The sequence below is a fragment of the Cucumis melo genome, chromosome 6 (genome assembly GCF_025177605.1).
Source record: "Cucumis melo cultivar AY chromosome 6, USDA_Cmelo_AY_1.0, whole genome shotgun sequence".
Lineage (NCBI taxonomy): Eukaryota > Viridiplantae > Streptophyta > Magnoliopsida > Cucurbitales > Cucurbitaceae > Cucumis > Cucumis melo.
Genome location: NC_066862.1, coordinates 27,816,142 through 27,842,910, shown reverse-complemented (window position 1 = coordinate 27,842,910; position 26,769 = coordinate 27,816,142). Strand labels below are relative to the sequence as shown.

General features: G+C 34.6%; 5 protein-coding genes across 8 annotated transcripts; all 5 read left to right on the top strand.

Moving 5' to 3' along the window:
- Positions 1-7,161, top strand: LOC103490686 (histidine kinase 1). Of its 3 annotated transcripts, XM_008450316.3 has the most exons (14): positions 1-460; positions 1,266-1,465; positions 1,800-2,042; positions 2,126-2,923; positions 3,013-3,260; positions 3,487-3,646; positions 3,750-3,876; positions 3,948-4,037; positions 4,138-4,332; positions 4,446-4,515; positions 4,706-4,748; positions 4,890-5,030; positions 5,238-6,320; positions 6,500-7,161. In XM_008450316.3, exons 2-14 carry the CDS (start codon positions 1,280-1,282, stop codon positions 6,713-6,715), a joined length of 3,600 nt encoding a protein of 1,199 aa, XP_008448538.2. In that variant the 5' UTR covers positions 1-460; positions 1,266-1,279; the 3' UTR covers positions 6,716-7,161. The 3 variants fall into 3 exon arrangements, with proteins under 3 accessions (XP_008448538.2, XP_050942336.1, XP_008448536.2); XM_051086379.1 differs by lacking the exon at positions 1,266-1,465 and having other exon boundaries at positions 2-460; XM_008450314.3 differs by lacking the exon at positions 1-460 and having other exon boundaries at positions 745-1,465.
- A 754-nt stretch (positions 7,162-7,915) lies between these two features.
- LOC103490682 (proteasome subunit alpha type-7-like) lies at positions 7,916-10,453 on the top strand. Its single transcript, XM_008450311.3, has 3 exons — positions 7,916-8,263; positions 8,458-8,872; positions 9,967-10,453. The coding sequence occupies exons 1-3, from the start codon at positions 8,091-8,093 to the stop codon at positions 10,138-10,140; spliced, it is 762 nt and encodes a 253-aa protein (XP_008448533.1). The 5' UTR covers positions 7,916-8,090; the 3' UTR covers positions 10,141-10,453.
- A 3,013-nt stretch (positions 10,454-13,466) lies between these two features.
- On the top strand, positions 13,467-15,380 carry LOC103490681 (probable methyltransferase TCM_000168). The gene is made up of 3 exons (XM_008450310.3): positions 13,467-14,030; positions 14,101-14,379; positions 14,534-15,380. Exons 1-3 carry the CDS (start codon positions 13,536-13,538, stop codon positions 14,879-14,881), a joined length of 1,122 nt encoding a protein of 373 aa, XP_008448532.1. The 5' UTR covers positions 13,467-13,535; the 3' UTR covers positions 14,882-15,380.
- A 1,500-nt stretch (positions 15,381-16,880) lies between these two features.
- LOC103490680 (3-dehydroquinate synthase, chloroplastic) lies at positions 16,881-20,368 on the top strand. Its single transcript, XM_008450309.3, has 8 exons — positions 16,881-17,392; positions 17,518-17,668; positions 17,842-18,009; positions 18,098-18,324; positions 19,087-19,210; positions 19,624-19,686; positions 19,773-19,916; positions 19,993-20,368. The coding sequence occupies exons 1-8, from the start codon at positions 17,043-17,045 to the stop codon at positions 20,122-20,124; spliced, it is 1,359 nt and encodes a 452-aa protein (XP_008448531.1). The 5' UTR covers positions 16,881-17,042; the 3' UTR covers positions 20,125-20,368.
- Positions 20,369-21,896: 1,528 nt separating this feature from the next.
- LOC103490679 (rac-like GTP-binding protein ARAC1) lies at positions 21,897-26,261 on the top strand. Of its 2 annotated transcripts, XM_008450308.3 has the most exons (9): positions 21,897-22,047; positions 22,316-22,467; positions 22,943-23,030; positions 23,119-23,228; positions 23,335-23,398; positions 25,390-25,454; positions 25,539-25,604; positions 25,685-25,831; positions 25,954-26,261. In XM_008450308.3, exons 2-8 carry the CDS (start codon positions 22,369-22,371, stop codon positions 25,784-25,786), a joined length of 594 nt encoding a protein of 197 aa, XP_008448530.1. In that variant the 5' UTR covers positions 21,897-22,047; positions 22,316-22,368; the 3' UTR covers positions 25,787-25,831; positions 25,954-26,261. The 2 variants fall into 2 exon arrangements, with proteins under 2 accessions (XP_008448530.1, XP_008448529.1); XM_008450307.3 differs by having other exon boundaries at positions 25,685-26,261.
- The last annotated feature ends 508 nt before the right edge of the window (positions 26,262-26,769 follow it).

The window sequence follows — 26,769 nt, the reverse complement described above, 5'->3', positions numbered from 1 at the left end:
TGAATGGACAATGAAGGAAAAGAAATGGAGAAGAAGATATTTGAAACTACCGTACGGTTGAAAATTGTTGGTATTGTAGTGAAGTTGGTAGCTTGGCAAGATAGGTCCCTCATGCATGTGGTGAATTTCATGCAAAATTTACAAAAGGGGAAACAAAACAAACCATGTTCATCAAATCTTCCAACTTTTCAAATGGGAAACAAAACAAACAATAAAAGATTTGCTTACTCCTACTAATTCTTACTTCTTGTTCTTCCTCAAAGCTTTGAAGATTTTTCTTCTTCTTCTTCTTCTTCTTCTTGCTCTGTCTCTTTAGTTTAGTTGAAAATTTTTCATATTCAATCTTCACAAACGAATCGCCGCAGACAAAAATCTGCGACCTTGCCGACAGAATCGAATTCATTATAGCGCATTGCAAAAAGGGTAGGGAAAATGTGAAGAAATCTCGATCGTTATTTAGGTAAAAAGTAATTAGTTTTTCTTTAGTTTGTGTTCTTTACTCCATAATGATTCAATGGCGATTCTCATCTCTTTTTCCCTTTAAAGTCAAAAGTTGTATGGCTGAATCAAGCAAATTTGAACCCTTCTTTTATGTTTTTTTTTTTTTTTTTTTTTTTTTTTTTTTTTTTTTTTTTGTGGGTTTAAAGAGTAGATTGATAATCAGACACGTATTTTGTTTGATATTCCAGAATCTTAGAAATCCCAATAGTTTTTTAGGGTTTCAAATAGGGAATGTCCTTTTTGGGTTGTAGAGAATCATTTCAAATCTATACTTTACTATTCCTTTTTTCTTCAATTGTTTATTTGAAATGGAATTTTCTCACTATCTTCTCCATTTTGAGGCCATTAATTGCAATTTTGCTAAGGCTTTTGGGATCTAGAAGTTAATGGGTTTGTGTGATCTTGAAATATAGTAATTGGATAAAGGAGAAGAGATAAGTGGCAGTGGAAACTGTGGGATGAGGAATAAAACCCACCACCTCCTTTGCCACTTTGAGAGAAAAAAAAAAAGAAGAGAAAGGAGTTTTCTAGCAGATATGCCTCTTGCCTTGAAAAAGTGGGAAGTGACAAAGGGAGCAGTATATTTAAAAACCTCCACCCAATTGCACACATTCTCTTCTTGACACATACACTCAGATTTACACCAAAACCAGGCCTTTTCTGCAAAAAAAATGTACATCTTTTTATAGCTTTAGTATTAATGGCAGAAGAGGATACCCCATCTGAAACTTCTTCTTCTTCTTCTTCTTCTTCTTCTTCTTCAGCTCTCACTTCTCCAATGTCTACTCCCTTGAGGAAGGTGTTTTGTAGAATTTCAGGTCTTGCAACTTCTCTGAGGAGAAGCACCGCCCCTCATAGCAGAAGAATTTTTCATAGAGATGTTGAACAACAAGAGTTTCAATATGCAAGCTCTCATTGCCTCTCTTCTTACTACAGTGTCTTTGTTGCTCGCCTTGCCATAATGGTTAGTCCTCATTTCAGGAAATGAGCTGAAACTCATTCAAGTTCAAAATTAATAACACCCATTTCTGAAAATATTTGATCAGTGTTACTATACTGCAGTTCTTTTCCATTTACACACTTTTCACTTTTGTGTTAGACCCAATGGAGACTCTTACCTTCATTTCTATACTTTGATATCTTTCTTCTGATTCTTACCTCTGACCAATAAAGTCTATCTATTCTAAATCATAACTTTTTGCTTCTATTTATACGTATCAACAATGCCCTTCTGCGTGATTATAAGTCTTGACAGTGCACTAAGACTGGCTTTGATGATTTATTACATTAAAATACAGGTGATGCTAGCTATTTTGATTGGGCTGCTGACAATACTCACATGGCATTTCACAAAGAGCTACACAGCACAGTCTTTGGACAGTTTAGCATATGGCCTTCGTCATGAACTGCTGCAGCGCCCGATCTTACGGATGTGGAGTGTTTTGAATTCCACATCTGAAATAACCACAGCTCAGGTTAAGCTCTCAGAATATGTAATGAAGAAGTACAGCAAGCCCGTGAATCAAGCAGAGCAAGTTGAGGTGATTTTCTTATCATTTGTCTGATTCACCTTTCATACTTAGTGCTCCGGATTCATGTTTCAAATGTCTATTCTTTTATATAGCTGTATGAATCAATGAAGGACGTTACTTGGGCAATGTTTGCAAGTCGAAAAGCTCTTAATGCCATAACCATCAATTACAAGAATGGCTTTGTTCAGGCATTCCATCGAGACCATAGAAGCAACAATACTTTTTATATTTACTCAGATCTTGCAAACTATTCTATCAGTGCCACTGAATCGCATGATATCAATAGACTTTCGTCAGGTGAAGGGTGGTCAGAGCCATCCATACACGGCAATGTTTCTGCAAAATGGTTCCGGGAACCACTTGATCCTATTAGTGGTGAAAAGATCGGGAAAGCGAGGCAAATCCCACCAGAGGACTTGATTAATATTGCTGGCATTTCACAGGTGGCAGATGGTGTTGCCTCATGGCATGTTACTGTGAGCAAGTACATGGATACACCGTTGCTTTCTGCAGCTTTGCCTGTTTCTGATGCTTCAAATGAAAGTATAGTTGCAGTGGTGGGCGTTACAACTTCACTTTATAGTGTAGGCCAACTTATGAAGGAGCTTGTTGAGTTCCACAGTGGACATATTTATCTAACCTCTCAGGAGGGCTACTTGCTTGCTACTTCGGCCAATGCTCCCCTGTTAAGAAATACATCAAGGGGTCCAAAGCTTATGATGGCTGTTGATTCCCAGGACGATGTAATTCGATTAGGAGCCGAGTGGTTACAGAAAACCTATGGAAACAATTTTCCTCCTGGTCATGAGGTCCATGAGGAGAATGTCAAGCTTGGTGATCGGCAGTATTACATCGACTCGTTTTTTCTTAATCTAAAGAGGCTTCCTATTGTAAGTTTCTTCATCTATCCATGGACTCACTTTTTCATCAAATAGTTGCAAACATTACAAGATACTGAACTGTGTTTTGATTTCTGTAGGTGGGCGTTGTCATCATTCCTAGACAATACATAATGGGAAAAGTAGATGAGAGAGCTTACAAAACATTGGTCATACTTATTTCTGCATCCTTGTGCATCTTAGTTATTGGATGTCTATGCATTTTGATTCTGACAAAAGGAGTATCTAAGGAAATGAAACTAAGGGCAGAACTAATAAGCCATCTTGATGCTAGAAGAAGGGCGGAGGCATCTAGTAATTACAAGAGTCAATTTCTAGCGAATATGAGGTTAGTCGATTTAAAATGATGGGCAAACATCTTATTGACCTTTATGCATTGCATGAGGAGGCGTGTTTGTTTGATCATTTTTGTCAAGATTCAAGAAAAAATTAAAGGGCTAGTGCAAAGAGAGATTTTGTGTTGACAATACTCAATAACTTAAATTTGATCCAAAATATGTTATATCTCAAGTTGTAGCTTACTGACAAAACCTTCCCCTCTCATGATATTGCAGTCATGAGCTGAGAACACCAATGGCTGCTGTAATTGGATTGCTGGACATTCTAATGTGCGATGACTGTCTCAATAATGAACAATTTGCAACAGTTACTCAGATTAGAAAATGCTCAACAGCTCTACTCCGACTTCTTAACAACATTCTAGATCTAAGCAAGGTAAAACCAACATGTTTCATTGGTTATACCAATTTGTCTTGAAGATTCTGCAATTATGGTGATAGATCATATCCTAATTTTTATTATTCAAATAATCACACAGGTTGAATCTGGAAAGCTGGTTTTGGAAGATGCAGAGTTTGACCTGGGACGGGAACTTGAAGGACTTGTAGATATGTTCTCTGTGCAGTGCATTAACCATAATGTGGAAACTGTATTGGATCTCTCAGGTATGATTTCTCATCACTAATTGATTCGGTTACAATTTGTGCAGTGCTAAAATAAAATACTATTCTTTTAGACGACATGCCGAAATTAGTTCGAGGAGACTCTGGTCGAGTTGTTCAAATATTCACAAATTTGATTAGCAATTCTATCAAATTCACAACTAGTAAGTGGTCTTTTTTATCACTAGCGTTGCTTATCGAACAATTGAAAAAATTACTCTGTTATAAGAGTATGCTTGATCAAGTGTTTCAAATGTCTTGCAGCTGGTCATATCATTCTTCGAGGGTGGTGTGAGACATCAAATACTCTTAAAGAAATGGGAAAATTTTGTATAGATCAGAAGAAGTCACGGTTTCCTAATCGGACAAAGATGAAACATCATGGAGACCACGCAAAGAATGCCTTCAAGAAAGATAACAAAATGACCTTGTGGTTTGAACTTGATGACACTGGATGTGGTATGTCATAAGACAATCAGAGAAAACTTGATAAGAAAAAAAATATATGTATAGAAAGAGATTTCCTTTGCTTTCTAGATGCTAAGAAAATCTGTTTTCTCCCCTCTGTACAGGTATCGATTCAAGCAAATGGGAGTCTGTTTTTGAAAGCTTTGAGCAAGCAGATCCTTCCACAACCCGGACGTGAGTAAACAAACCAGTTAAATTTAATGACTGAATTGAAATTTTAACTTCTAAATATGCTGTCAAGTGTTTTATCGTTCAATATCTAGTACAAAAATATTTACTGCATCATTAACCATAAAAAAATTTAAAAAAGAAGTAGAGTTTACATATACTATGATTCGAATCCTAAAAACGATGCATTTTTCAGGCATGGTGGCACAGGTCTTGGACTATGCATTGTACGTACCCTGGTGAGTTTGACCTATCAAAACTTATGCTTTTTGTTCATCAGCTAGGAAATATACGTGCTTAGAGCTGCCATAAAAATAAAAACTATGTATGCTTAGAGCTTTCCCATAGGCATCTATCTAATCTTCTGAGGCTAATAACAGGTTAACAAGATGGGTGGAGAAATCAAGGTTGTAAAGAAAAACGGCCCAGGAACTCTAATGCGATTTTATTTGGTTCTCAGCACGCCTGTAGACTCCACAGATCATCGCTGTCAAATTGATTTTGCAAAGCATAATGCAGTGGTGAGTGAAGAAATCTAATCTGAATTGAGTAATAAATAACAATGAAAAACATTTGCCTTTTTGAGAAAAGGACATCAAGCCAAAACAGCTTTTGGCAACGGAAATATTGTTCTCTTGTTTTCCTTGAGTTTGTTTTCAGGAATCGCTCATTTCTTAAGACAGGAATCATGAGCTTGTTAATATTGATGTTTTTGCATGCAAATGCAGGTTCTGCTTGCACTCCGTGGCAGCATGAGTCGATCAATCACGTCACAGTGGCTTCGTAAAATTGGACTGTTCACTTTAGAGGCTTCAGAGTGGAATGAACTAACACTGATCCTTCAAGAACTCTTTCAACCCAGGAGTAACGAAAATAAAAAGGGATTTAGTCCACAGGATTCACTAGGTGAAACATTACGAGCTGAGTTAATGAGAATTAAGGATATGAAAAGCCAAGTATTCATCATTGTTGCCGATATTGGGATTCTGGACTTGAGCACAGATATTTGGAAGGACCAACTTTACTTCCTTGACAAGTACTCTGGGAAAGCAAAATTTGCCTGGATGTTAAACCACGATACATCCAATGCCATAAAGATGGAGCTCCGGGGAAAAGGGCACATTTTAATGAACAATAAGCCACTGTACAGATCAAAAATGATTCATATTTTAGAAGCTGTTATGAAGGACAGAAATCTTGAGTTGCAGAGGAAAAATGCTTTAAGAACTGCATCAAAAGAAGGGGATTATCATGAATGTCTTGAAATTGATTCCACTCAGTTTGAAACTGCCAGCTCCGATGATTCTGATGTATTTGAAATTGGGAATTCTAACTCTCAGTGTGCAATTCAAGTCAGAGATGGCCAAGAAGAAACGACAATGAAACCATGTCAGTCATCATTTCCACCCATTAACAATAGTTTGGTCGAGTTAACTCATGTACATTCAATAGAGAGTAATGTGAGGAGCAGCAATCAGTATGACGCAAGACAAAACTCCTCAATGTCTCAATGTCAAAGTTCTGAATCCAACGGACAGAACTTAGAATCCAACTATCCTAAAAGCCAAGGAGAATCACATTCTAATAACGTCCAAGGTAAGAAGTCTCTTGAAGGGCTACGCATTTTGCTTGCAGAAGATACACCAGTTCTCCAAAGAGTAACAACCATAATGCTCGAAAGGATGGGAGCCAAGGTCATTGCTTTCGGAGACGGATTGCAAGCTGTTGAAGCTCTGACTGCCATGCTCAGCGCTGAAGAGCAAAGAAGGGAATTCCCCACAAGATATGACTTGATTTTAATGGATTGCCAAGTAAGTACCAAATTACAGTTAAGACTCCATGAACAAAATTTGAGATATATTGTCTTTGTACTTTAGATAGTTGCTTTGAATGATAGATTATAAACCCAAATTGATCTCAGATGACCTTCAAATCACGCCGTTGAGGACATGAAGTTTCTTATGGTCTAAATTATATATTTTTTAAACAGATGCCAAAGATGGATGGCTATGAAGCAACAAAAGCCATTAGAAAGCTAGAAGTGGGAACAAGCCTTCACATTCCGATCGTAGCATTGACAGCCCATGCAATGTCGTCAGATGAAGCCAAATGCTTGGAGGTAGGAATGGATGCATACCTAACAAAGCCAATTGACTATAAACTGATGGTATCCACCATACTTTCTCTCACTCAGAGAAGAGTCTAATAAAACCTTGCCGATTTTCGAGCTACCCTTCATGCTAATATTTTTCAGTTTTGCCAATCAAAACGAAGTCACTTTCTAACTGAATAACAGGAATAGAGAAGGCCTTTCAGGTCCGAACGTTGTGTGTATTTTACTTATAGATCAGTTTAGTGACCAAGAGCGTGCCAATTTGGAGAAGGAAATTGCACAAAATGATGCAAATTCTATGTTTGATGGCAGCACCAGATAGAGAAGATTAGCAATGAGTGTAAATTTGCTGCCAGAACTAGGTAGGTTCTTTCTGTCCATTAGATTTTGTATACTTTGTAGTAGTGGCAGATGAAAGGCTGGTTAAGTTTTCCCACTTTTTGTAATTTGTAGTGAGATAACAAAGTCATATATGTAAAGAACATTCTATGTACAAGTAAATTAAGAGTAAGAGGGGAAATAAGCTCTCCTTTTCATAATCGTGCACCACTGTCGTCTTTTCTCTCTTTTAATAAGCTATGTTCACTCGAAAGTTGGATGCATTTTTCAGAAAGTCTACAAAAATAATTATGAAAATAAAGAATAATCAAAATTTACTCTTACAGGACAAATTTACTTTCGAACTTTTCAATCAAGAAACATATAAAAAGATTTCTAAACCTTTATACTTAATAAGTCTCGAACGTTATTTTTTGTTATAAATTTGTATCAATTTCACGTCATTAAAGATATCAAATTTAAAAATTAATTTTATTATTAATGTCATATGACCGTTGAAATTTAAAAATAAAAATGAAAATTGAGGCCATGAGAGAGAGGGAAGGTGAAATTTTTATTTTATAAATTTACCTCAACAAAACAAAAATTAATAATAAAAAATAATGGTTTGAATGCTTTACACCAATTTCTCAAATTTATTTTAGTAAATTTACTTTTTAAAATAGAGGGGATAAAGATTGCATTTTAAACTTAAAATTATACAATATATATATATATATATATATATATATATATATGACGATCTCATCCAATAATTTTTTTTATTTTAAAACCAAACGTTAATTTAGAATTAAAAATTAAAACGAATATAACTCAACTTGATTTAGAAGTTTATTGGTCAAATCTTATATTATCTATTTAGATGTTAGGATCGCTATTCCATACCAACGTGTTTGAACTTTAAGAATGCATCCATACATCAAATACGCACCTTGGAATTAAAATTTTCTTCTTAAAAATGAAAAGAAAATAATTAAAAAAAGAAAAAGAAAAAACATTTCTTGTCAAGAAAGAAAAAGAGGGAGTGAGTGTTCTTCCAAATGCAAATAAACCCAAGAAAGCAGCTCAGAGCTTAAGCAACTCCTTCTGCAATCAAAGTTCCAATCTTTCTTCTTTCTTCACGACCAAAATGGCCAGATACGATAGAGCCATTACCGTTTTCTCACCGGACGGTCATCTCTTCCAAGTAGAATACGCTCTCGAGGCCGTCCGTAAGGGCAACGCCGCCGTCGGTGTTCGCGGTTCCGACACCATCGTCCTCGGCGTGGAGAAAAAATCCACCCCCAAGCTCCAAGATTCCAGGTCCCCTCTCTCAATTTCCCTTTTTCGTTTTACCATTTCATCCTATTTCAGGCTTGGTAGAATCAGAATACTGGGTTACACTCCGATTCTCGAATTGAGCTTGATTTCACTTGACCTAATTCTAGGTTGGAATTTTAGGGTTACTGCAATGGCGATGGTTCTGTTTGTTTCATTTTTTGTTCACTGTTTTACAGATCGGTTCGGAAAATTGTGAATCTCGATGATCATATTGCACTTGCTTGTGCTGGACTCAAAGCAGATGCACGAGTTCTGATAAACAGGGCTCGTGTTGAATGTCAAAGCCATAGGCTTACAGTTGAGGATCCAGTGACTGTTGAATACATAACGCGGTACATTGCAGGGCTTCAGCAGAAGTACACACAGAGTGGTGGAGTGAGGCCATTTGGGCTTTCCACTTTGATTATTGGCTTTGATCCTTACACTGGTACTCCATCGTTGTACCAGACAGATCCTTCTGGGACTTTTTCTTCTTGGAAAGCAAATGCAACGGGTAGAAATTCAAATTCTATTAGAGAATTTCTTGAGAAGAATTATAAAGAGACTTCTGGGCAAGAAACTGTGAAGCTTGCTATCCGTGCATTGCTTGAGGCAAGTTGTTATGGCATTTCTCTGTTATTTACTTGCACTTTGTTAGTAGAGTTTTCCTATTCTGTTTGCCTTTGATTCATCATATTCCCTGTATATTTACTCTACTGCAGAATGGATTTTACAGAGTTTTAGGCTCCGTTTGATAACAAGTCCAATTTTTCGTTTTCTGTTTTTGAAATTTATGCTTTTTTCGACCTCAATTTTCTTAGTATGGTCGTTTAATGAATAAACTTTTGGGTTAGTTTTCCAAAAATTGGTAGAAAGTAGATTACAAGATAAATAAACTTGAGGGAGGTGTAGTGTCTACAATGTACGTTTTGTATTCCTTGATTGAATTCAGTAGTTTGTTTACATAAAACTACTTTATTTTATGGTTTGGTGGTGGGTTTTGAATCATCTATCCGTTATATGAGACTTTGACAATTAGCAGGATTTGAAATCTTCACAAATTAATTAGTTTGCAGTTGATGTATAACATAGAGTATAAGTTGTGGCTGTATTGTGACTAATGCTTAATGGTGGGCATATGGCTAACATGGTTTTTGTAGGCCCTCCCTCTGTTGGTTGGGCTGATTTTCTGTTTTTGTAGTAGCCCTCTGTACTTTGGTCTGCCTTAAGCAGTTAAGGATTTGGCCCTTTCCTTTGGTGTAATTGTTTATTCTTATTCCTCATACAGGGGACCAATTTGTTGGTCTTTAAGCAGTTGAAACCGCAATACGTTTATAAGAAGCTATTGCACATTTAATGGTTCCCTTGGTTGTATACCTGACCCTTTCCTCAAAAGTTCCTTTGGATCTTTGTTCACACCTCAGAGAGTCTAAAACTTTGGAGGGAATCGGAAAAGTTGTTTAAACATGACTTGTTCTTGATGCTTCGAGCTTAACTTTGCTGACCATGAGTAATCGAGCTAAAGGCTGTTATGAATATTGGTTGTTGATTCAATGTCCTTAGTTAACATTATCTGATTTTGCGTTATCCTTCATTCTTCGGGGTTATTTCCATAAATATACCAAATGTGTGAGCTGAATGTATTTCTTTAATGTTCTTGTGTGGTACTGAATGACTTACTACCATTGACTTGACTCAATTCTTAGGTTGTTGAGAGTGGAGGAAAGAACATAGAGGTTGCTGTGATGACAAAGGAACATGGTTTGAAACAATTAGATGAGGCTGAAATAGATGCAATTGTTGCGGAGATTGAAGCAGAAAAAGCAGCAGCAGAGGCTGCAAAGAAGGCCCCAGCCCCAGCCCCGCCAAAGGAAACATGATCATTTATCTCTTGTAGTCCCTGATCATTTGTCGTTAAGTTTATGTTTTTGCAATGCGCTTAAACGTCGAACCAAGAAATGCTATCATGGAGTTATTGTTCCTGCTTTAAGGATCTCACTCACCATTGAAGCATAGCAGTGTCAAGGTACATCAAATTGAGTTTTACTGATACAGTGATATGCTATAAATTAACTATGTTTTTAGGAACCTGAGGACTTGTAAAAGTTTGAGTTTTATTTGATCGAATCTTCCTTGAAGTTCCCATGGAAATTGGAGAATGAATACAAGCAAAAACAAGGCCAATTTGACAAAGGGTTGCCATGATTAGTAATGTTTTCTCAGGTTTTCTTTCAATTAATTTATAGGAGTGGCTAATTACAATAAATTATGAGGAATCCACCCACGTGGGATTCTCTTTCTAGCCAAATCAAATCAACATCCGATGCCTTGAGCATGAGAAGTAAGTTCATGAGTCACAAAATGAAGAAGCCCTCAATTAAGTCTTGATGGAAAAAATCTGAATCTCGTTTGAATATCAATAAGAGGTCAATCAATAGAAGTCTCCTTAGAGGATGAATACTTGAAAAGCTTTTGGAATAGCTTCATTGAGGATCAAAGCTTCAAGAAGTTCCACATATTGGAGGTGTACATAGATCAGGTAAGTTCCATCAGTTCAATGGCTAGGGTCAATCCAACTCCACACATTGATTTTAAGGATTAATCTCTACCAATTTTCTTGATAGTAAAAGGTTGTGGTTACATAAATAACTTATAATATTTTTATTTATTACTATGATTATTTCTTTTAGAGGACATTTGATTTTGCAAAATAGCTATGGAACCATTCACCTCTCAAACATCGAAGAATATGGCACAATATTCTTTAAAAAAATTTCAACTTTCTCATTGTTTTTTTACCTATGGTTATGTGTTTTATTTATTTATTATTATTATTACTAATTGAATCGTGTACCAAAATTCTATAATAAAATAATTCTTTTAAGCCAAAACAAGTATAGTTGACCAACATAATACTTCTATTATCTAAAATATTGATTTTATTTACTATTCTCCAATACATTAACTAAAAATTTTTGTTTTTAAATTAAGCTTTTCCTCTAAATCTTTCTATTATATAAAAACAATAAAGTTGAGGGGAACTCGAGCCCCTGTACCTATACTAAATTCGCTGGTGACAGTGATCATACTTATCTTTCAAAAATCACACTAGAAGTCATCATTTGAGTCACAATAATGACAATCGAGTTTATTATCAAAACTACAATTTCTTCCCTCACAATGACACAAGTCATTGTTATAATTGTTATTGCCTCGAAAACAAAGGTTGGTTTAATAATTTTTAACCAAACCATTCTCATCTTTTACCACCACCATCCCACCCACTACACCAAGGATGACAACGATACACAAATAGTAACAACTATTATGACGTGAGAAATACTAATCCTTCGCATTATTTCAATGACAATTTTCCTCCTCACAATGGAAGTGAAAATTCTAAGTCGAAAATTATCAAAATTTGAACCGTTGAAGTTGGCATATTATATCCCTCCCAATTTTGTACAATACAACATACATTCTTAGGATTTGCATATCATACAATTGCAAATAAAATAGGACCAAAACAATGATAGTTTTTTCTAATTAAGTTTATATATACAAATCCTAAATATTATATTCACTTTTTTTTGGGTATTATTATAATTTTTACCTCAATATTGGGTTGCCTCCGCCCTGTCAAAACAATTTGAACCTAGGTTGGAAGGGGAACGCAGAGTAACTACTACGCCAACTATAAATATTAAAAATTAAATAGTTTTCTTTATATATATTGTATAAAGTCAATAAAGTTGAGGAGACTTGAGTCCCCGGATCTATATTAAATTCACCGATGTTTTATACTAAATAAATAATGTATCGAAGAATAGTAAATAAAATCAATATTTTAGATATTAGCATTTAGGTTCTTCACAAATAATTAGTATTGACTTCCTAATTGTTTTTGTATTTAATTTTTTTTATTCTATAATAATAATGTTGAACTATTAATATAATTTTATTTATTACAATTTACAAATTACCATAAATTTTAGTTTTCAAAATTAAATAAATTCATACACTTGATAATTATTTGAAACTTTTCATTATTCGAATATTCTTATTCATAATTTAAAATTCTATTATTAAACTTTTATAATTATTTTTATAATTTTAATTTTTTTTCACACGTAATATTCATTTAAAAAATTAGAGTATGAGTCTTTTAATTTTCATTAGAAATAATTGCAAAACTAATACACATTAATACTAATATTATTTGAAAGTATAATATTTTTATATCTTTCTTCCAATAATGGAAACTATAATTTATTGAAAAATAAAGTACAACGTCATGCACCAAAAAATATTTTTATTTGAAGTCAAAGCATATTTTTCTTCTTGAGATAATTCCAAGAAAGAAAATGACAAAAATAAGCTTTTTAAGTCAATGAACTAAAAGTAAATTAAGAATGGCTTAAGTCATTGATTATATTTACAAGTTATTAACTTTATAAAAATTTCAAAAAAAACAAATATAGATGAAATGTCGACGTCAATAAAAAATGATAAAATAAAATTTTAAAATCTAAGTATTTACGTAAAATATATAAATATGAATGAAAATATCAATTTCTAAAATTTAATTTTACGATTAAATGTTTTAACAATTACTACGTTAACTTAAATTAAAATTCGTAAAACATTAAGTTTCATTAATATTATTTTTCGATTTTAAAAATTAAATCTATAAACATTTATTCTACTTTTAAATTACTTGTTTTATTATTTAGTTTGTACTGATATTTTAAATACTAATTTTTATAAATTAATAGAGTAATTTTAAAAATCTTATTTTTTTAGTTAATTTTATTTAATAAATATAGAAACCATAACGATAATAATAAATGGAAATAAAATAAATTTAATTTAAAAGATCAAATTGTTATCAAATTGGAAAAATTTATTATGATTATTTTAAGAGTGTTATCATTTTCAACATTTAAACAAAATTAAGATTTAAGCAATTTCATCAACATCAAGATTAGACACATAGATTATTATAAATTCAACTCGTAATCCAATAATACAAATTTTTTTAATCAATTTATTTTACATAAACTTTGATGATTTAAAAATGAAATTAGTGAAGATGGGTTTGCCAAATGGAACCATTTATTTTTTTAAAAAAAATAGAAACTTAGAAAATGACAAATAATTTATATACACAAATCCATAATTCATAACTTAAATGAATCTCTAAGTATAAATTAAAGAGAATCTCGATGATTACTAAAACAGTAAACACTCACAAGAAAAGATAATTTCAAAATCAATGGAAGAAATCAAGAATTTAGAAACGCCCAAAATTCCAAGAATGAATCATGGAATCGGCGATCAAAGCTACGCCAAGAACTCAATCTCACAGAGCAAATACCAATCCGGATCCCGCCCTATGCTCCGCCGCGCCGTCGCCGCCTTATGCGCCGGCGATTTGCCAACCTCAATCGCTGTCGCTGATCTAGGCTGTTCTTCAGGACCGAACGCGCTGTTCGCGATCTCGGAAATCGTAAACGTGATTCACCGGCGGTGGCGAGGAGATCCGCCGGAGTTGATGGTGTTTTTGAACGATTTGGCGGAGAATGATTTCAACTCTGTTTTTAGAGGATTGTCGAAATTTTGTGAAAATTTGAAAGAGAAGAACGGGGGAATGTTGGGATTAGGTGATTGTTTTATTGCCGGAGTGCCGGGATCTTTCTACGGAAGATTGTTTCCTTGTAAGAGTCTTCATTTTGTTCATTCTTCTTCAAGTCTTCATTGGCTTTCTCAGGTTTGTTTCTCAATAAAATCAAATACTACTCTGCTTTGTATGTGAATGAAGATTAAGAAGTTGAAAACAGGTACCACCGGAGCTAAAGAGTGAGAAAGGAAATGGAAGAATAAGAAACAAAGGGAAGATATTCATATCAAAGACAAGTCCAAGTGAAGTAATAGAAGCTTATTATGGTCAATTCAAGAAGGATTTCAATTGTTTTTTGAAATCAAGATCAAAGGAAGTTGTGAATGGAGGGAGAATGGTTTTAACTTTCAGAGGAAGAAGACAACCGGATCCTTGCCCCGATGAATCTTGCCTTCTTTGGGATTATTTGGGTCTTGCTTTTCAACATCTAGTCCATCAGGTACTATCCCTATACACATAACAATACTAATAATAATACTCATTTCAACTCTTCAAGTTCATATGTACTAAGATAGAGACGTTTTGAATAATCAAGGAATATACAATGATATTTGTGATTTGAGTAACCTAAAAACCATTATATGTTAACATAGGGGCTAATTGAGGAGGAAAAGTTAGACAACTACAACACTCCATATTATGAACCATATGTGGAGGATGTGAAAAGAGAGATAGAGAAAGAAGGTTCATTCAAAATAGAGAATTTGGAGATAATTGCTTTGGCATGGGATGGTGTGAATAAAGATGGTGAAAGTTATGAAAGATCAAGAACAACTCAACAAATGGCAAAGGCCATTCAAGCTGTCAATGAATCTATGATTAGAACCCACTTTGGAGATCATATTATTGACCCATTGTTTAAGAGATTTACACAAATCATGGAAGCTGATACTAAAGAAGTGGAGCATGTTAGTTTGGTTGTTTCTTTGCTTAGAAATTAATTTTGTTCATCACACACAATATAATATATGTGTGTATAATTATTCATAGATTTCACCGCATTTCGTTGACATTGTAGTGTGTTTTCGGTTATGACATGAGAACAAACAAGCTATGAGTATTATAGTTTGATTAGTATGAAAAATGTACTATCAACTTCAGAATCAGATTTATTCGTCGAGATTGGAATAGTGCGGCTCATATCTTGGCCTCGTGTGGATTTTATGGCAGTGCTGATCGGTTGATCTCTTGTTATTTTTCTTGATATCAGGAATTTTATCCTCTGGCTTGAAGATGTCAGGTCATCTAAAAAAACCTTCAGAATCAGAAGTTCAATTCTCTAACCCTACTTATTATCATAAAGGGAAAAAAAAAATAAGTTATGGCATGCAAGATTGTGTTTTTGATTTTTTGTATTTGCTTTAATTACATATATTTTAAAAAATAAGAAAAAGTATATATTTATTTGTCTTATTGCCAACAAGAGAATTTGATAGACAATTAATAGATTGTCTTTTTCACTGCTTGTCGATTGCTTCTTGTAATCAACTAGATTAAACATAGATATATGTGTGAGGGGTAACTATGGTCTAGCGAAAACTTATAAACTTTTGATCTTCAGTAAGACGAAACCGTTTTATTTATGAAGTCGCATAAAATTCAACGATTGAATCTTTTATATATATATATATTAGTATTTAAGTATTTATTGATATTATTTGAAAAAAAAACTCTCAAAATCTAACATGTGCCAAATAACATTGATAGTAAAGCCAAGAACATGGTGGCAAATAAATTGTTGGAAAGGATCAAAATCAATCAAAGCAAAAGCCAATAGAGGAGAGCACTTCAAAGTTGAAATTATTAAAATGTTGGGGGGGCCATTGCATGTTGTGTTGGTCCTTTCTCTTTTATTTTTTTTCTCTAACGACCCATTCCAAAAATTCTCCCATATATCAATATTTTTCTTTCGTTTTCAAAATTTTGGTTTATTTTCTCACCATTTTCTTTTACCATTCATTTTTATAAAAAAAAATTTGAGAACCAAAATCAATTTGATTTTGAATGTAGATTGATTTTACACCTAATCAAATTTATTTTAACTATTTCAAAATCAGTTTCAATGGATTAAGTTTTTGGTCTATTATTAAAAAGATTAAGGACTATTAGTCATTCAATTTATTTAACATAATAAACGATCTTCGGTTTTAGTTAGATTCTCATCAAATTATTGTAGGTTTTGTTTAAAAATTTGGAAATGAGGTCATATATACATTAGGATTACAAAACACCTGCTATAACTTATACTAGAGAATGGAGTGAGGTAGGTACTTAAAGCAACAATAGACATTTGGAAGTTTGAATGTCTAGATCAGATGACGCTTGGAACTTGATCGCCTAGTGGTGGACACCTGGATTGAACGTCCAACTACAAAACAAAACTTGTTAGATGTAGGTTGAGTTAAGACCACGTCCTCTTTAAGACATTTCGTGTTCTACTCGAGATGCAAATAGTTTGGTATTGCCACGTCGTTCCCATAATAAAACAGTCAAAAAAACTCAATGAGAGTTGCACCGAAACCGATCGAAAAACCAACACTTATTGAATGACTTTGTTCAGAAACAAAAATAAAGAGAAAAGTTTTTCTAGAGATATTTGTAAGAAAAAATATTTTCGAATTAAACCAAATGAGTGGAGAATGAGAACTATACATAGATATGAGTTTTGTAAGATTTGCAACGCCTCAATGATCAAGTCAAAAAGTAAAATCGTGAATTCCTGTTTTTTTATATTACATTTGATTTGTTACCTATGGGGTAAATGTGACCTAAATTTTGAAATTGAAAATTATTGAAAAGATTATTGACCATTCGATATATTTTAATTTAACCTAAAAACAAATGTTCGGTTTCGGTTAAATTTTCGATATATCTCATCTCACAAATCATCAAATTATCGCGATATATTGGTAACTTCCTCACCAACCCGCCCCCACCTAACCCGCCCGCCACCACTGAAGCCAACAACGCACATCCCTCTTCGATCTTCCCCTTCTTCTTCCTCACAATGCCTCATTTCTCCACCAACTCCTCCCATTTCTCCGCCGCCGACCCATTTCCGCCGCCGTAATTCTCTCTAGCACCACCCACACAATCCCATTCATGGCCACTCTCCCCAATTCTCTCTGCCTCTCTCCCGCCTCCGACCTTATCGTCAAATCCCCACTCTTCAAATCCTCCTCCGTCGGCTGCTTTTTCCCGATCTGCAGTCGCAGTTCTGTCCATCTCCGGTGTTCGTCAACTGGGGTTGAGTTCAATCGAAATGGGTTTTCTGGGTTGAGTTCGAGGTCGTCGAGAGGGAAGATTTTTGCGAGTTCTGCTCAGATTATGGATCAGTCGGCGATTAAAACAGATTCCTCTGCTCCCACGATTGTGGAAGTGGATTTGGGTGACCGGAGTTATCCGATTTATATTGGATCCGGCCTTCTCGATCAGCCTGAGATTCTTCAGAGGTATGCTTTGTTTCGTAAGAGCTCGAAGTTAATTAGTGGAAATGAATTGTTTGATGTGACATTAGCTTTTCTTCCAAAATCATGTTTTTCTCCTTATTTGTGCTGGTTTTTTTCTAAATTTACAGGCATGTTCATGGGAAGAGAGTTCTTATAGTCACCAATGATACTGTTGCACCATTGTATTTAGATAAAGTTACTGAAGCTTTAACTATTGGGAATCCAAATGTTTCAGTTGAAAGTGTGGTTTTACCAGATGGTGAGAAGTACAAGGATATGGTGAGTAGTTTACATTAATACTCCTCTGCACCTAAATTTCGTTGTTAAAATTGAAAGATTGTATGTATAAGAAGTTGGAATGTAAAAGTTTGTCCGTCCATATATATTTCTTGGCTCTGCCACGTGCCCCCTGGGCCCTAGAATTGAAACTAACCATAATCTTGAATTAGTAGGACACACTCATGAAAGTCTTTGACAAGGCTATCGAGTCACGGCTTGATCGGCGATGCACATTCGTGGCCCTTGGAGGTGGTGTCATTGGTGATATGTGTGGTTATGCTGCTGCTTCTTTCCTTAGAGGCGTTAACTTCATTCAGATTCCCACGACTGTTATGGCACAAGTATGGAGCTTTTCTGAAGTTCAGTTCTTTAAAAACTTGATGAGCCTTTTTTTTTAACATTTCTTGCTCTTCCATCTGTGTGTTCTAGGTGGACTCTTCAGTTGGGGGAAAGACCGGTATAAATCACCGTCTGGGGAAGAACTTGATTGGCGCATTTTATCAACCTCAATGTGTTGTTGTAGATACAGATACATTAAACACCCTACCTGATAGGGAACTGGCTTCTGGGTTTGCGGAGGTCATTAAGTATGGTCTTATTAGGGATGCCGAGTTTTTCGAATGGCAGGAGAAAAATATGCCTTCATTAATGGCAAGGTGTGTGGGTAAAATGTTATTGATTTATGTCCAATATGCTTGAATTCCTACTAAATCATTTATAATGAAGATAATTGACTGCCATTTGTGTATTTTAATGAAATTGCAATACTTGCAATACTAGAGGCAAAAAAATTAGTTGTTTATGTAACTCATATTAGCATGAATCATGAGGCACCAACACATGGACTATTAACATGAAATGGAGAAGGGGATAGCATAGTAGTAATTTGAACTCAGTGAACCTCATGTTTCTGAACCACGTCATATCAGCACTAAACTCCAAATTTTAATTTGTTACATTGGGGTAAATTTAGTCATTCAAATCTATTTTTGAACAAAGCTGAATTTATAAATGTTCTCTTATTGTTCTCTTGAAATATCTAAAAACGTAGAGTTTAGTTTGATATCTACAATTATGAATGTCATTTAGGCTCTCTAAAGCCCTTCACATGCGGCATATTTTCATCGGAAAGAGCTTGTTTTTTCTTGTATGAAAGGCATTTTTGCCGATTCAATTGCCATTTTGTTCATCTTGTTTGTTGTTATATTAGTATTTAGTGATGGAAGCCTATATGGCATTTAGTTATAAATGAAGGGAGTGGGAGATGAGGAAGGTAGCCAATTTTTAGTTGAATTAGGACTTGAGTTGGTACACTCGAGAGGAGAGGGGAGGTTCTAGCACGGATTACCTTGTAGCTTTGCTATCTATCTTTTACATGGATATTTGACTAGATTTTTTCATCGTTTCGCTTGTTGTAGGGATCCAGCTGCCTTAGCTTATGCGATTAAACGTTCGTGTGAGAACAAGGCCGAGGTTGTATCATTGGATGAGAAGGAAAGTGGACTACGGGCAACTCTGAACTTAGGCCACACATTCGGACACGTAAGATGGGTTCTTTCACTTAGTTATATGATTCTTTTTTCTTTTTGGAAAAGCACTTAGTTATACGATTTGAATGTGAGGAAATGAAGATTATATTTTTGAACATGCCAATTTTAATCATCATATCTTTTTCAATGCCCTTCTTACCGTAGACACTTGTAGGATCTGTTTCTCATTTCAATCCTCTTTGTTTAGCTTCTCACATTTTTTATAATTTCAATTATCAATCCTCTTTTAGCCAAAGCATATCTTGGGCAGTTCCTTCTGCAGTCTGCAATCATAGCAATCCTCTCATATGGCTTGCCTGCTCGAAAAATATATATTTTTTTTTCTGTTCACAAATCACCTATCATCTTCATCATGGAGTGCTCTTTCTTTCTTATTAGCTTCTCACTCTGTGCAATATTCTATAGGCAATAGAAACTGGGTTCGGGTATGGTCAGTGGCTCCATGGAGAAGCTGTTGCAGTTGGCACGGTACTGCATCATTAAGTTCGAACACTATGCATTCTACTTCATATATACCATTTCTCTGAATGAGGGGTTTCTTTGCCAATTTACAGGTGATGGCAGTCAACATGTCATACCGTCTTGGATGGATTGATGATACGATTGTAAGCAGAGTTCTCGCCATCCTAAAACAGGCTAAGTTGCCTACTGCACCTCCTGAAAGCATGACGGTGGAAATGTTCAAATCTATAATGGCGGTAGGTGATTTAGGATGCTTCTTTGAACTCTTATGTTATTGTCTCTCCAGTATTCTAAGCTTGATACCGATATCAGGTCGACAAGAAGGTTGCTGATGGGCTACTAAGGCTAATTCTCTTGAAAGGTCCTCTAGGAAACTGTGTTTTCACGGGCGATTATGACAGAAAGGCATTGGACGAGACGCTTCGTTCATTTTGCAAGTCTTGAATTTTTTAAGATCTAAAAGAGATCATTCCCAAGCTGTGTGTAAGTTCTGTACCATATGGTTTATGATATTGTCCTGGCTCTTCCCCTCCCCACCCCCCTAGCTTTAGTCTTCATTATATTTATTAGAAAATCCAAGCGATGAGTGATTTCTAATCTGGTAATGCTATGATCCTTAACACAAGATCCACCATTCTACGGTGTTTTGAATCAATTACTGAGATAAATAAAGTTCCATCTTTGATCTCTTGTTTTGTATAGATAATTCTGTGGAAATATGGCACAATTGTATAACTCAATATTAGAATCATTCAAATGGGATTTGATAATATTGTTGGGAATTTGGATAATAACCTTTTTTTCCTTCAAAGTTCAATTAAAACTAATAAACCAGCTGAAAGTTATAGCATTAGCAATCTGTGTGTTTGAAATACATTTACAGTAAATTTTGATCTCAGCCAGATTTTGCCAAAGTTCGATAACTAAAATATAATAGTTAAAAAAAGTAATGAATAAATTGTTGCAGAGTAAAGTTTATAAATCAAACATTACATAGGGATGAATATGTTCAATAAAAACAAAACCATATACTCCAAACTGTTGGGTTTTCTTTTTTCAATTAAATATGCAACATGTTCAAATCATTATAAGTTATACTGATTATAGAAAAAGGGGTAAGAAATACAGTTTGTATTATTTATTTTTTAAAAAAGGATTAATATAAATACAAATATCTTGTTTTAAAAGGAAAGAAAATCAAATTTTCTTAGTTAATTATTCATTTAGCTGTCTTTCAAATTTTTTAAAAGAACAATGATAACATTAGGCTTCACAACCTAGCAGGACAGCAAACACAAATGCTACAAAATCCATTCTCCAATATCCACTTCATAAAAGGTATATACTAATTAAGTTTTAGTTTCCATGTTTTTTATAGTTAATTTTAATTTCAATTTGATAACTACGGCCTAAACAAACACTTCTATATCATTTAGTATGCAACAAAGTTATATAATATAAAGTTTAGACACATTAGATGTAATTCAATTTTACATTATTTTATTTTTTAGGCTATAACAATCGGGAATCTTGCATCTCTTCGAGATTATGTCAATATCTTTTGATATCTAACAAGTCCTTGACTTATTTGATATGTCGTAAAATACATCCCTACTAAACATTGTTGATGGTAAAGTTCGGCCAAGCGAACTCACCCAAATTTCACGTAGTATTTTTCACAAAGGTCAGGGCTAGTAATTTTTAGGGAGAAGTTAAAGCTTAGGATATCATGCTCTAATTTATATTAGAGTTTAAGAGTCTTTCTTTTCCATTTAGAATTTGGAATCTACTTCTTTTCGCTAAACTTGGGTTGTCAAGGATGTCTCAAAATAGAGGGAGATTTGAATTAGCCACTCGTGATGAATTATTGGTCTCGGCCTCTACTCCTAGAGTAAAGGTACACCAAATGGCCATCCCAATTAACCTCGCCCTCGACCTTCGAGGCCAAGGTGAGTCAAATGGTCGCGATGGCCCAATTGGTCACAAACTCAACTAGTCTAATGAGTAAAATAGATGGTGTCCCAATTACCTTTTCTCTCGTTTTTTGGAAACTCTACTAGACCTACTCCTCATCGGTCTTGAATTTATTTTAGGATTAAGTATGAGTGTTTCAAAGTTGCATGAAACTAAGCCTAAAGTACATTTGTGAAAGTTCAAATTCAATCTTTTTTTTTTTTTTTTTTTGAAAAATAAAAATAAAAAACCAACCCAATAAAAATAAATAATATATAATTTATTGTTTGTATTTGTAATGAAGAAAAAAAAGAAAATAAAGTAAGGGAAAAAGAACTGAACCAACGAAGGTTTGTTGGCGCAGATTGGTTTGCTCAACGAACGCTTCATCGGCATTATTTCCCGGCTTCAAAGGTTTCTCTCTCTTCTCTTTCTCTCTCTTCAACCTCCATTGATTGCTTTCTCAATTCTTCCTTTCTTTCTCTCTTTCCCCTTCTTTCTTTCTTTCTCCAAATCCTTCATTTCGTTTTCTTTTTTTCTCTCCCTTTTTAGGGTTTTCTTCATTTCCCCTCCTCCCCCCTTTTTCTCTCTTCTGTTTTTTCCACCACTTGCCGGAGCTCCGAACCTCCTCCACATTCATCACGGCGTCTAAGTTACTGGGTTTCTTTCTTTTTGTCCTCAGGTTCACGATCTGAGGCCCCCCCACCTCCACCCCCACCCCGCCCCTTTCTCACAATGAGCGCTTCAAGGTTCATCAAGTGCGTCACCGTTGGAGATGGAGCTGTTGGCAAAACTTGTCTCCTTATCTCCTATACCAGCAACACCTTCCCCACTGTCAGTGTCTTTCTTTTTGTTTCTCATTATTACCCATTTTGCCCCCTTTTTTTTCATTGATATGATAGGATTCACTTATATGTTTCCTTCTTAAAACAATTGGGTTTCGTTTATCCAATGGATTTTGCATATGGGATCTGGGATTTTTTTATTTTTACTTCCGTTCTGACATTTGGCATCAATTTCTTGTCTTTTTTCTTTTTTATGCAAAGAGTTGATTTTTGAATCGTGGTTTATGATTGTGTTGCAGAAATTGAATGAGCGGATGGATGGATAATTTAATATTTTAATATTTACATGTTCTCTTTATTAAATATGAAAATTTTGATATGATCTTCTTTTGCATGTTGCCTTTTGTTTATTTACTTTCCTTTAGAATCTTTCCTTTTTAAACAATGTTTTCTTAGATATTTCTTGTTGTAATTGTAAGAAACTTACATTTTGTTGTTTCCTTCTGAAATGTGGTGGGATGTAGGATTATGTGCCTACTGTTTTTGACAATTTCAGTGCAAATGTAGTTGTGAATGGGAGCACTGTTAACCTAGGGTTGTGGGATACAGCCGGTATTTTTCTAATCTATTCGCTTTTTGTTTTTCTAGTGTTGTGTTACTACTTTCTTTCTTGGGTTGAATTTGTTATTGTACGTAACAGGACAGGAGGATTATAACCGGCTAAGGCCTTTGAGTTATCGTGGGGCAGATGTTTTTATATTGGCATTCTCTCTCATTAGCAAGGCCAGCTATGAAAATGTTTCTAAAAAGGTAAAATATCAGATGGTAATACGTTTCCTTATGACAGAATGCTTTTTTTAGTTCCCAATATATAGTTAGTGATGCTTTATTTCAATCTTTTTGGCATAATTTCCAGTGGATTCCAGAGTTGAAGCATTATGCTCCTGGAGTGCCTATTGTTCTGGTTGGAACTAAGCTTGGTAAAGTTTTTTCTTCCTTATGTTTTTTTAATCTTTTCGTTATTTGCTTCTTCTTAGGCTTTGGCTTGTTATTTGTCAATGTAGTTTCTAGATAATGTCTAAGCCGTGGCATCATTTCTCAGTTTGATATCTTATAAAGAGAATAACATGTCTCGTTTGAAGAAATATGCTTTCATTCTAAATCTGTTAAGTATCATCTGACTATTGAATGCCTGGGCTGATAACTTGATAAGTAATGTGTGTTGTCGCTTTTGATTGCCCATCTTGGATTACTATTACAAATAAATGCATTTCGTGGGAGTTGGAAAATTATAGGCAAGTGCAAGTGTAAACTAAGTTCTTCTGAATTGAGCAGTTAGAAGAGCTGAAACTCCAAAAACAAACCCACCCCCAAAGATGAAAGGCCTGCATGCAAGAACTGTGGCTACTAGTCAACACTCGAAAAATTTGGCAATGAAAGGAAAAGGTGTTTAAAAGTTTCAGTAATATAGGCTCTAGAATGAATAATTCAAGTGTGTATGACTTTAAACCTCAGACCCATCCACCACCATATCCCAAAATATCTTTGTTACTCTCCAACAAACTGTAGTGTGATCAAGAGTTCAATTGCGCTTAAAGTCCTCCTTCAACGACAAAGAACGAGCTGCACCAATGCCTTTGAAATCCTCAATCCTCTGGCAGTTGGCTGTAAAGATCGTGTGGAGCAATCTGCACCAAGTACTCTGCAAAGCTGCAAAACGAAATATAGTATAATCCATGTCCTTGGGGCCTTCTTAGTTTATCTGTGGTGGGAGCGTTTGTTCATTTTAAGAATCTAGGGTTCATGTGCGTTTGTTCATTTTCTTTGGGATGGCTACCCAGTATTTTTTTTCTTTTTCCTCATCGTTATTATTTATTGCACATTTAGAGAGTCTGAACCTCTCTTGGGCTTTTAATTTATTTGTGTTGGTGTTGGTCATCTGGTATCTTCATGTGTATTTTGAGCAAGCTTTCAAGGCTTGTAGAACAGTTTGTTGGTATACTTTCTCTGTTGAGACATAGTTAGGATCCTTCAACCTCTCTTCTCTTCGTAATTTTTAGTGTCAAGTTACAAGGATAGTGTAATTTTGAATCTTTTTTATATTTGTTTCCCGAGGGATAGTATTGTTGTTCACACTAAAGGGAGAGTACAAATGGGGTGGAAGATACTCTCTTCGTAATTTCTAGTGTCAAGTTACAAGGTTGGTGTATTTTAAACCTTTTTTTATGACTATTATTGCTTTCCTGAAGGAAGTAGTATTGTTGTTCATATTTAAAAGGAGAGTACAAATTGGGAGGAAGAGGACTCTTCTGATTAGCCAGAGCAGTGAAAGTCTGAAGTAGAATAATTATATTTTTAAAAAATTAAAACCCTAGAAAGGATACATCATATTATTAAGACTTAAAAGCACCCTTTTCTAAAATTTTAAAATGTTGTGGCCTGAACAAACTAGGTTGGACATTCAATGATATTTTAAAAAAACAAGTATGTAAGTTGTATTATAAATGAGAATGTTGCTTTGCTGTCTAGATGCTAGTCCTGGAGTAGTATGTTGTCAAGAATGCAAAATGTTTGGAATCCAAATCATATTAGGACTTATCCTCTGCCATTATCATCATGTTGCATGGTTGAAGCTAAACTGTCATGTGGTTACTAGATTTCATTTATCGGATTAGAGAAGAGAGAACGAGTTTCATTAAAACATGTATGCTAGAAGGTGAAATGCAATTGATATTGGTGATGGAATTGTGTTTCATGCTTAATTAAATTGTGATATCCTACTTCAGAGTTGAGTTAACATAATACAGCTGATTAAGATAAATTTATACTAATTAATGGTATTGATTTTGGTTCTCCAATTCTGTGATGGGATGCATTTATGTGGTCTTCATATTTGTATTTAATGTGCTAATATTGCCATCAATGACTTCCCTGGATTACTTATCACTGATGTTGATTTTTCATGAGCTAGATCTTCGAGATGATAAGCAGTTCTTTATTGATCATCCTGGCGCAGTTCCTATTTCAACAGCTCAGGTAAATGATCGTCTTAATTGGTCTTTTATTTTCAAGCTATTCTTCCCGTGTGTATATAATTTGGTTTTTGATGTCAATGTCAAGGGAGAGGAGCTTAGAAAGCTGATTGGAGCTCCAGCATACATCGAGTGCAGCTCAAAAACTCAGCAGGTATTCGTATTTGTTTGTGAGTGACTTGGAATTGTAGTTTATGGATTATTAATTTGATTTTGAACATGATGTAACCACAGAATGTGAAGGGAGTTTTTGATGCAGCAATTAGGGTTGTACTTCAACCTCCAAAGCAGAAGAAAAAGAAGAGCAAAGCTCAGAAAGCATGCTCGATATTATGAGCGAAATTCTAGTTGTGAAAACATGACACCATCCTTTGTCTGCCTGTATTCTCTCATCTTTTCTTTTCTCTTCTTTTTTTTCTTTTTCTATCTTTCCTTTTGATTCTGTAGTAGCCTAAAAGTCTGATTTATTTTTCTGTCCCGCAATACTCGCAATCTCTGTGAAGCATCAACGGGTAGTTTGTTACTGCTTTCCTGGAAACGACGTGGTATCGAATTAAAAGACAAGATGTTCCTGACCTTTATTAGCCTTTGGTTTTAATTATGTACTAATAGAGATTTGGATACGGGAATGCGACAACAGTTAGGAAGAAGGCAATGTGTTTGGAAAAGGGCAGTTGGAGTTTGTATGATGTGCTTGAAAAGTGTATGTATGGAGGGAAGAAGGGGAAGGGGATTTGTAATGCAAGTGTGTGCTTCAAAGAGAAACATTGGTGGATTCTTTTATTTATAAATTTGCATTCTGACTTTGACACTTAGTGGTTTTGTTTTGTAGTATAGAGCCATAAATAGTTCTTTGGAGTTATTTCTACTTCAAATGAAGCTCCCAAGCTTGAGTTAGCTTGAGTTTTTAAGTTCTATGTGATTTACTTTGTTTTACTTCCCTCCTTTAGAATCTCATAGATGCTTCAACAATAGTTCTCATTTATTAAAAGTACATTTTGCCAACTGCTTCTCAAGTTTTGTGATTTTCTTTTTTTAAGTTGGTTTTTGTGGATCACTTGTTTTGTTCAGATGGTTAATTTGTTTTTCCTTTTTTAAAGTGGTTATATAACACTTGATTTAAACGGAAAAAAAAACGAATGGAATTTTTTTTTTTTTTTCATGTTTGAAAATGATTTTAAAATTGTTAAATCATTGTCTTATTCAAAATAAACACGAGAGAATCACTAAAATTAATTTGATATTTAGTTAGTACACTTTTACATGCAATTTTCATATCATAAAAAGAAAGAATAATTTAAACTATATTTGTAAGTGGT

Excerpts from the sequence above, each read along its gene's own strand:
- LOC103490679 (XM_008450308.3), top strand. The coding sequence starts at position 22,369 with ATGAGCGCTTCAAGGTTCATCAAGTGCGTCACCGTTGGAGATGGAGCT. Across the intron at positions 22,468-22,942 it reads CCAGCAACACCTTCCCCACT|GATTATGTGCCTACTGTTTT; the intron begins GTCAGTGTCTTT and ends GGTGGGATGTAG. Across the intron at positions 25,605-25,684 it reads GCAGCTCAAAAACTCAGCAG|AATGTGAAGGGAGTTTTTGA; the intron begins GTATTCGTATTT and ends ATGTAACCACAG.
- LOC103490680 (XM_008450309.3), top strand. The coding sequence starts at position 17,043 with ATGGCCACTCTCCCCAATTCTCTCTGCCTCTCTCCCGCCTCCGACCTT. Across the intron at positions 17,393-17,517 it reads CAGCCTGAGATTCTTCAGAG|GCATGTTCATGGGAAGAGAG; the intron begins GTATGCTTTGTT and ends CTAAATTTACAG. Across the intron at positions 17,669-17,841 it reads GTGAGAAGTACAAGGATATG|GACACACTCATGAAAGTCTT; the intron begins GTGAGTAGTTTA and ends TTGAATTAGTAG.
- LOC103490682 (XM_008450311.3), top strand. The coding sequence starts at position 8,091 with ATGGCCAGATACGATAGAGCCATTACCGTTTTCTCACCGGACGGTCAT. Across the intron at positions 8,264-8,457 it reads CCCAAGCTCCAAGATTCCAG|ATCGGTTCGGAAAATTGTGA; the intron begins GTCCCCTCTCTC and ends ACTGTTTTACAG. Across the intron at positions 8,873-9,966 it reads CTATCCGTGCATTGCTTGAG|GTTGTTGAGAGTGGAGGAAA; the intron begins GCAAGTTGTTAT and ends CTCAATTCTTAG.
- LOC103490686 (XM_008450314.3), top strand. The coding sequence starts at position 1,202 with ATGGCAGAAGAGGATACCCCATCTGAAACTTCTTCTTCTTCTTCTTCT. Across the intron at positions 3,261-3,486 it reads CAATTTCTAGCGAATATGAG|TCATGAGCTGAGAACACCAA; the intron begins GTTAGTCGATTT and ends ATGATATTGCAG. Across the intron at positions 6,321-6,499 it reads TGATTTTAATGGATTGCCAA|ATGCCAAAGATGGATGGCTA; the intron begins GTAAGTACCAAA and ends TTTTTTAAACAG.
- LOC103490681 (XM_008450310.3), top strand. The coding sequence starts at position 13,536 with ATGGAAGAAATCAAGAATTTAGAAACGCCCAAAATTCCAAGAATGAAT. Across the intron at positions 14,031-14,100 it reads GTCTTCATTGGCTTTCTCAG|GTACCACCGGAGCTAAAGAG; the intron begins GTTTGTTTCTCA and ends AGTTGAAAACAG. Across the intron at positions 14,380-14,533 it reads TTCAACATCTAGTCCATCAG|GGGCTAATTGAGGAGGAAAA; the intron begins GTACTATCCCTA and ends ATGTTAACATAG.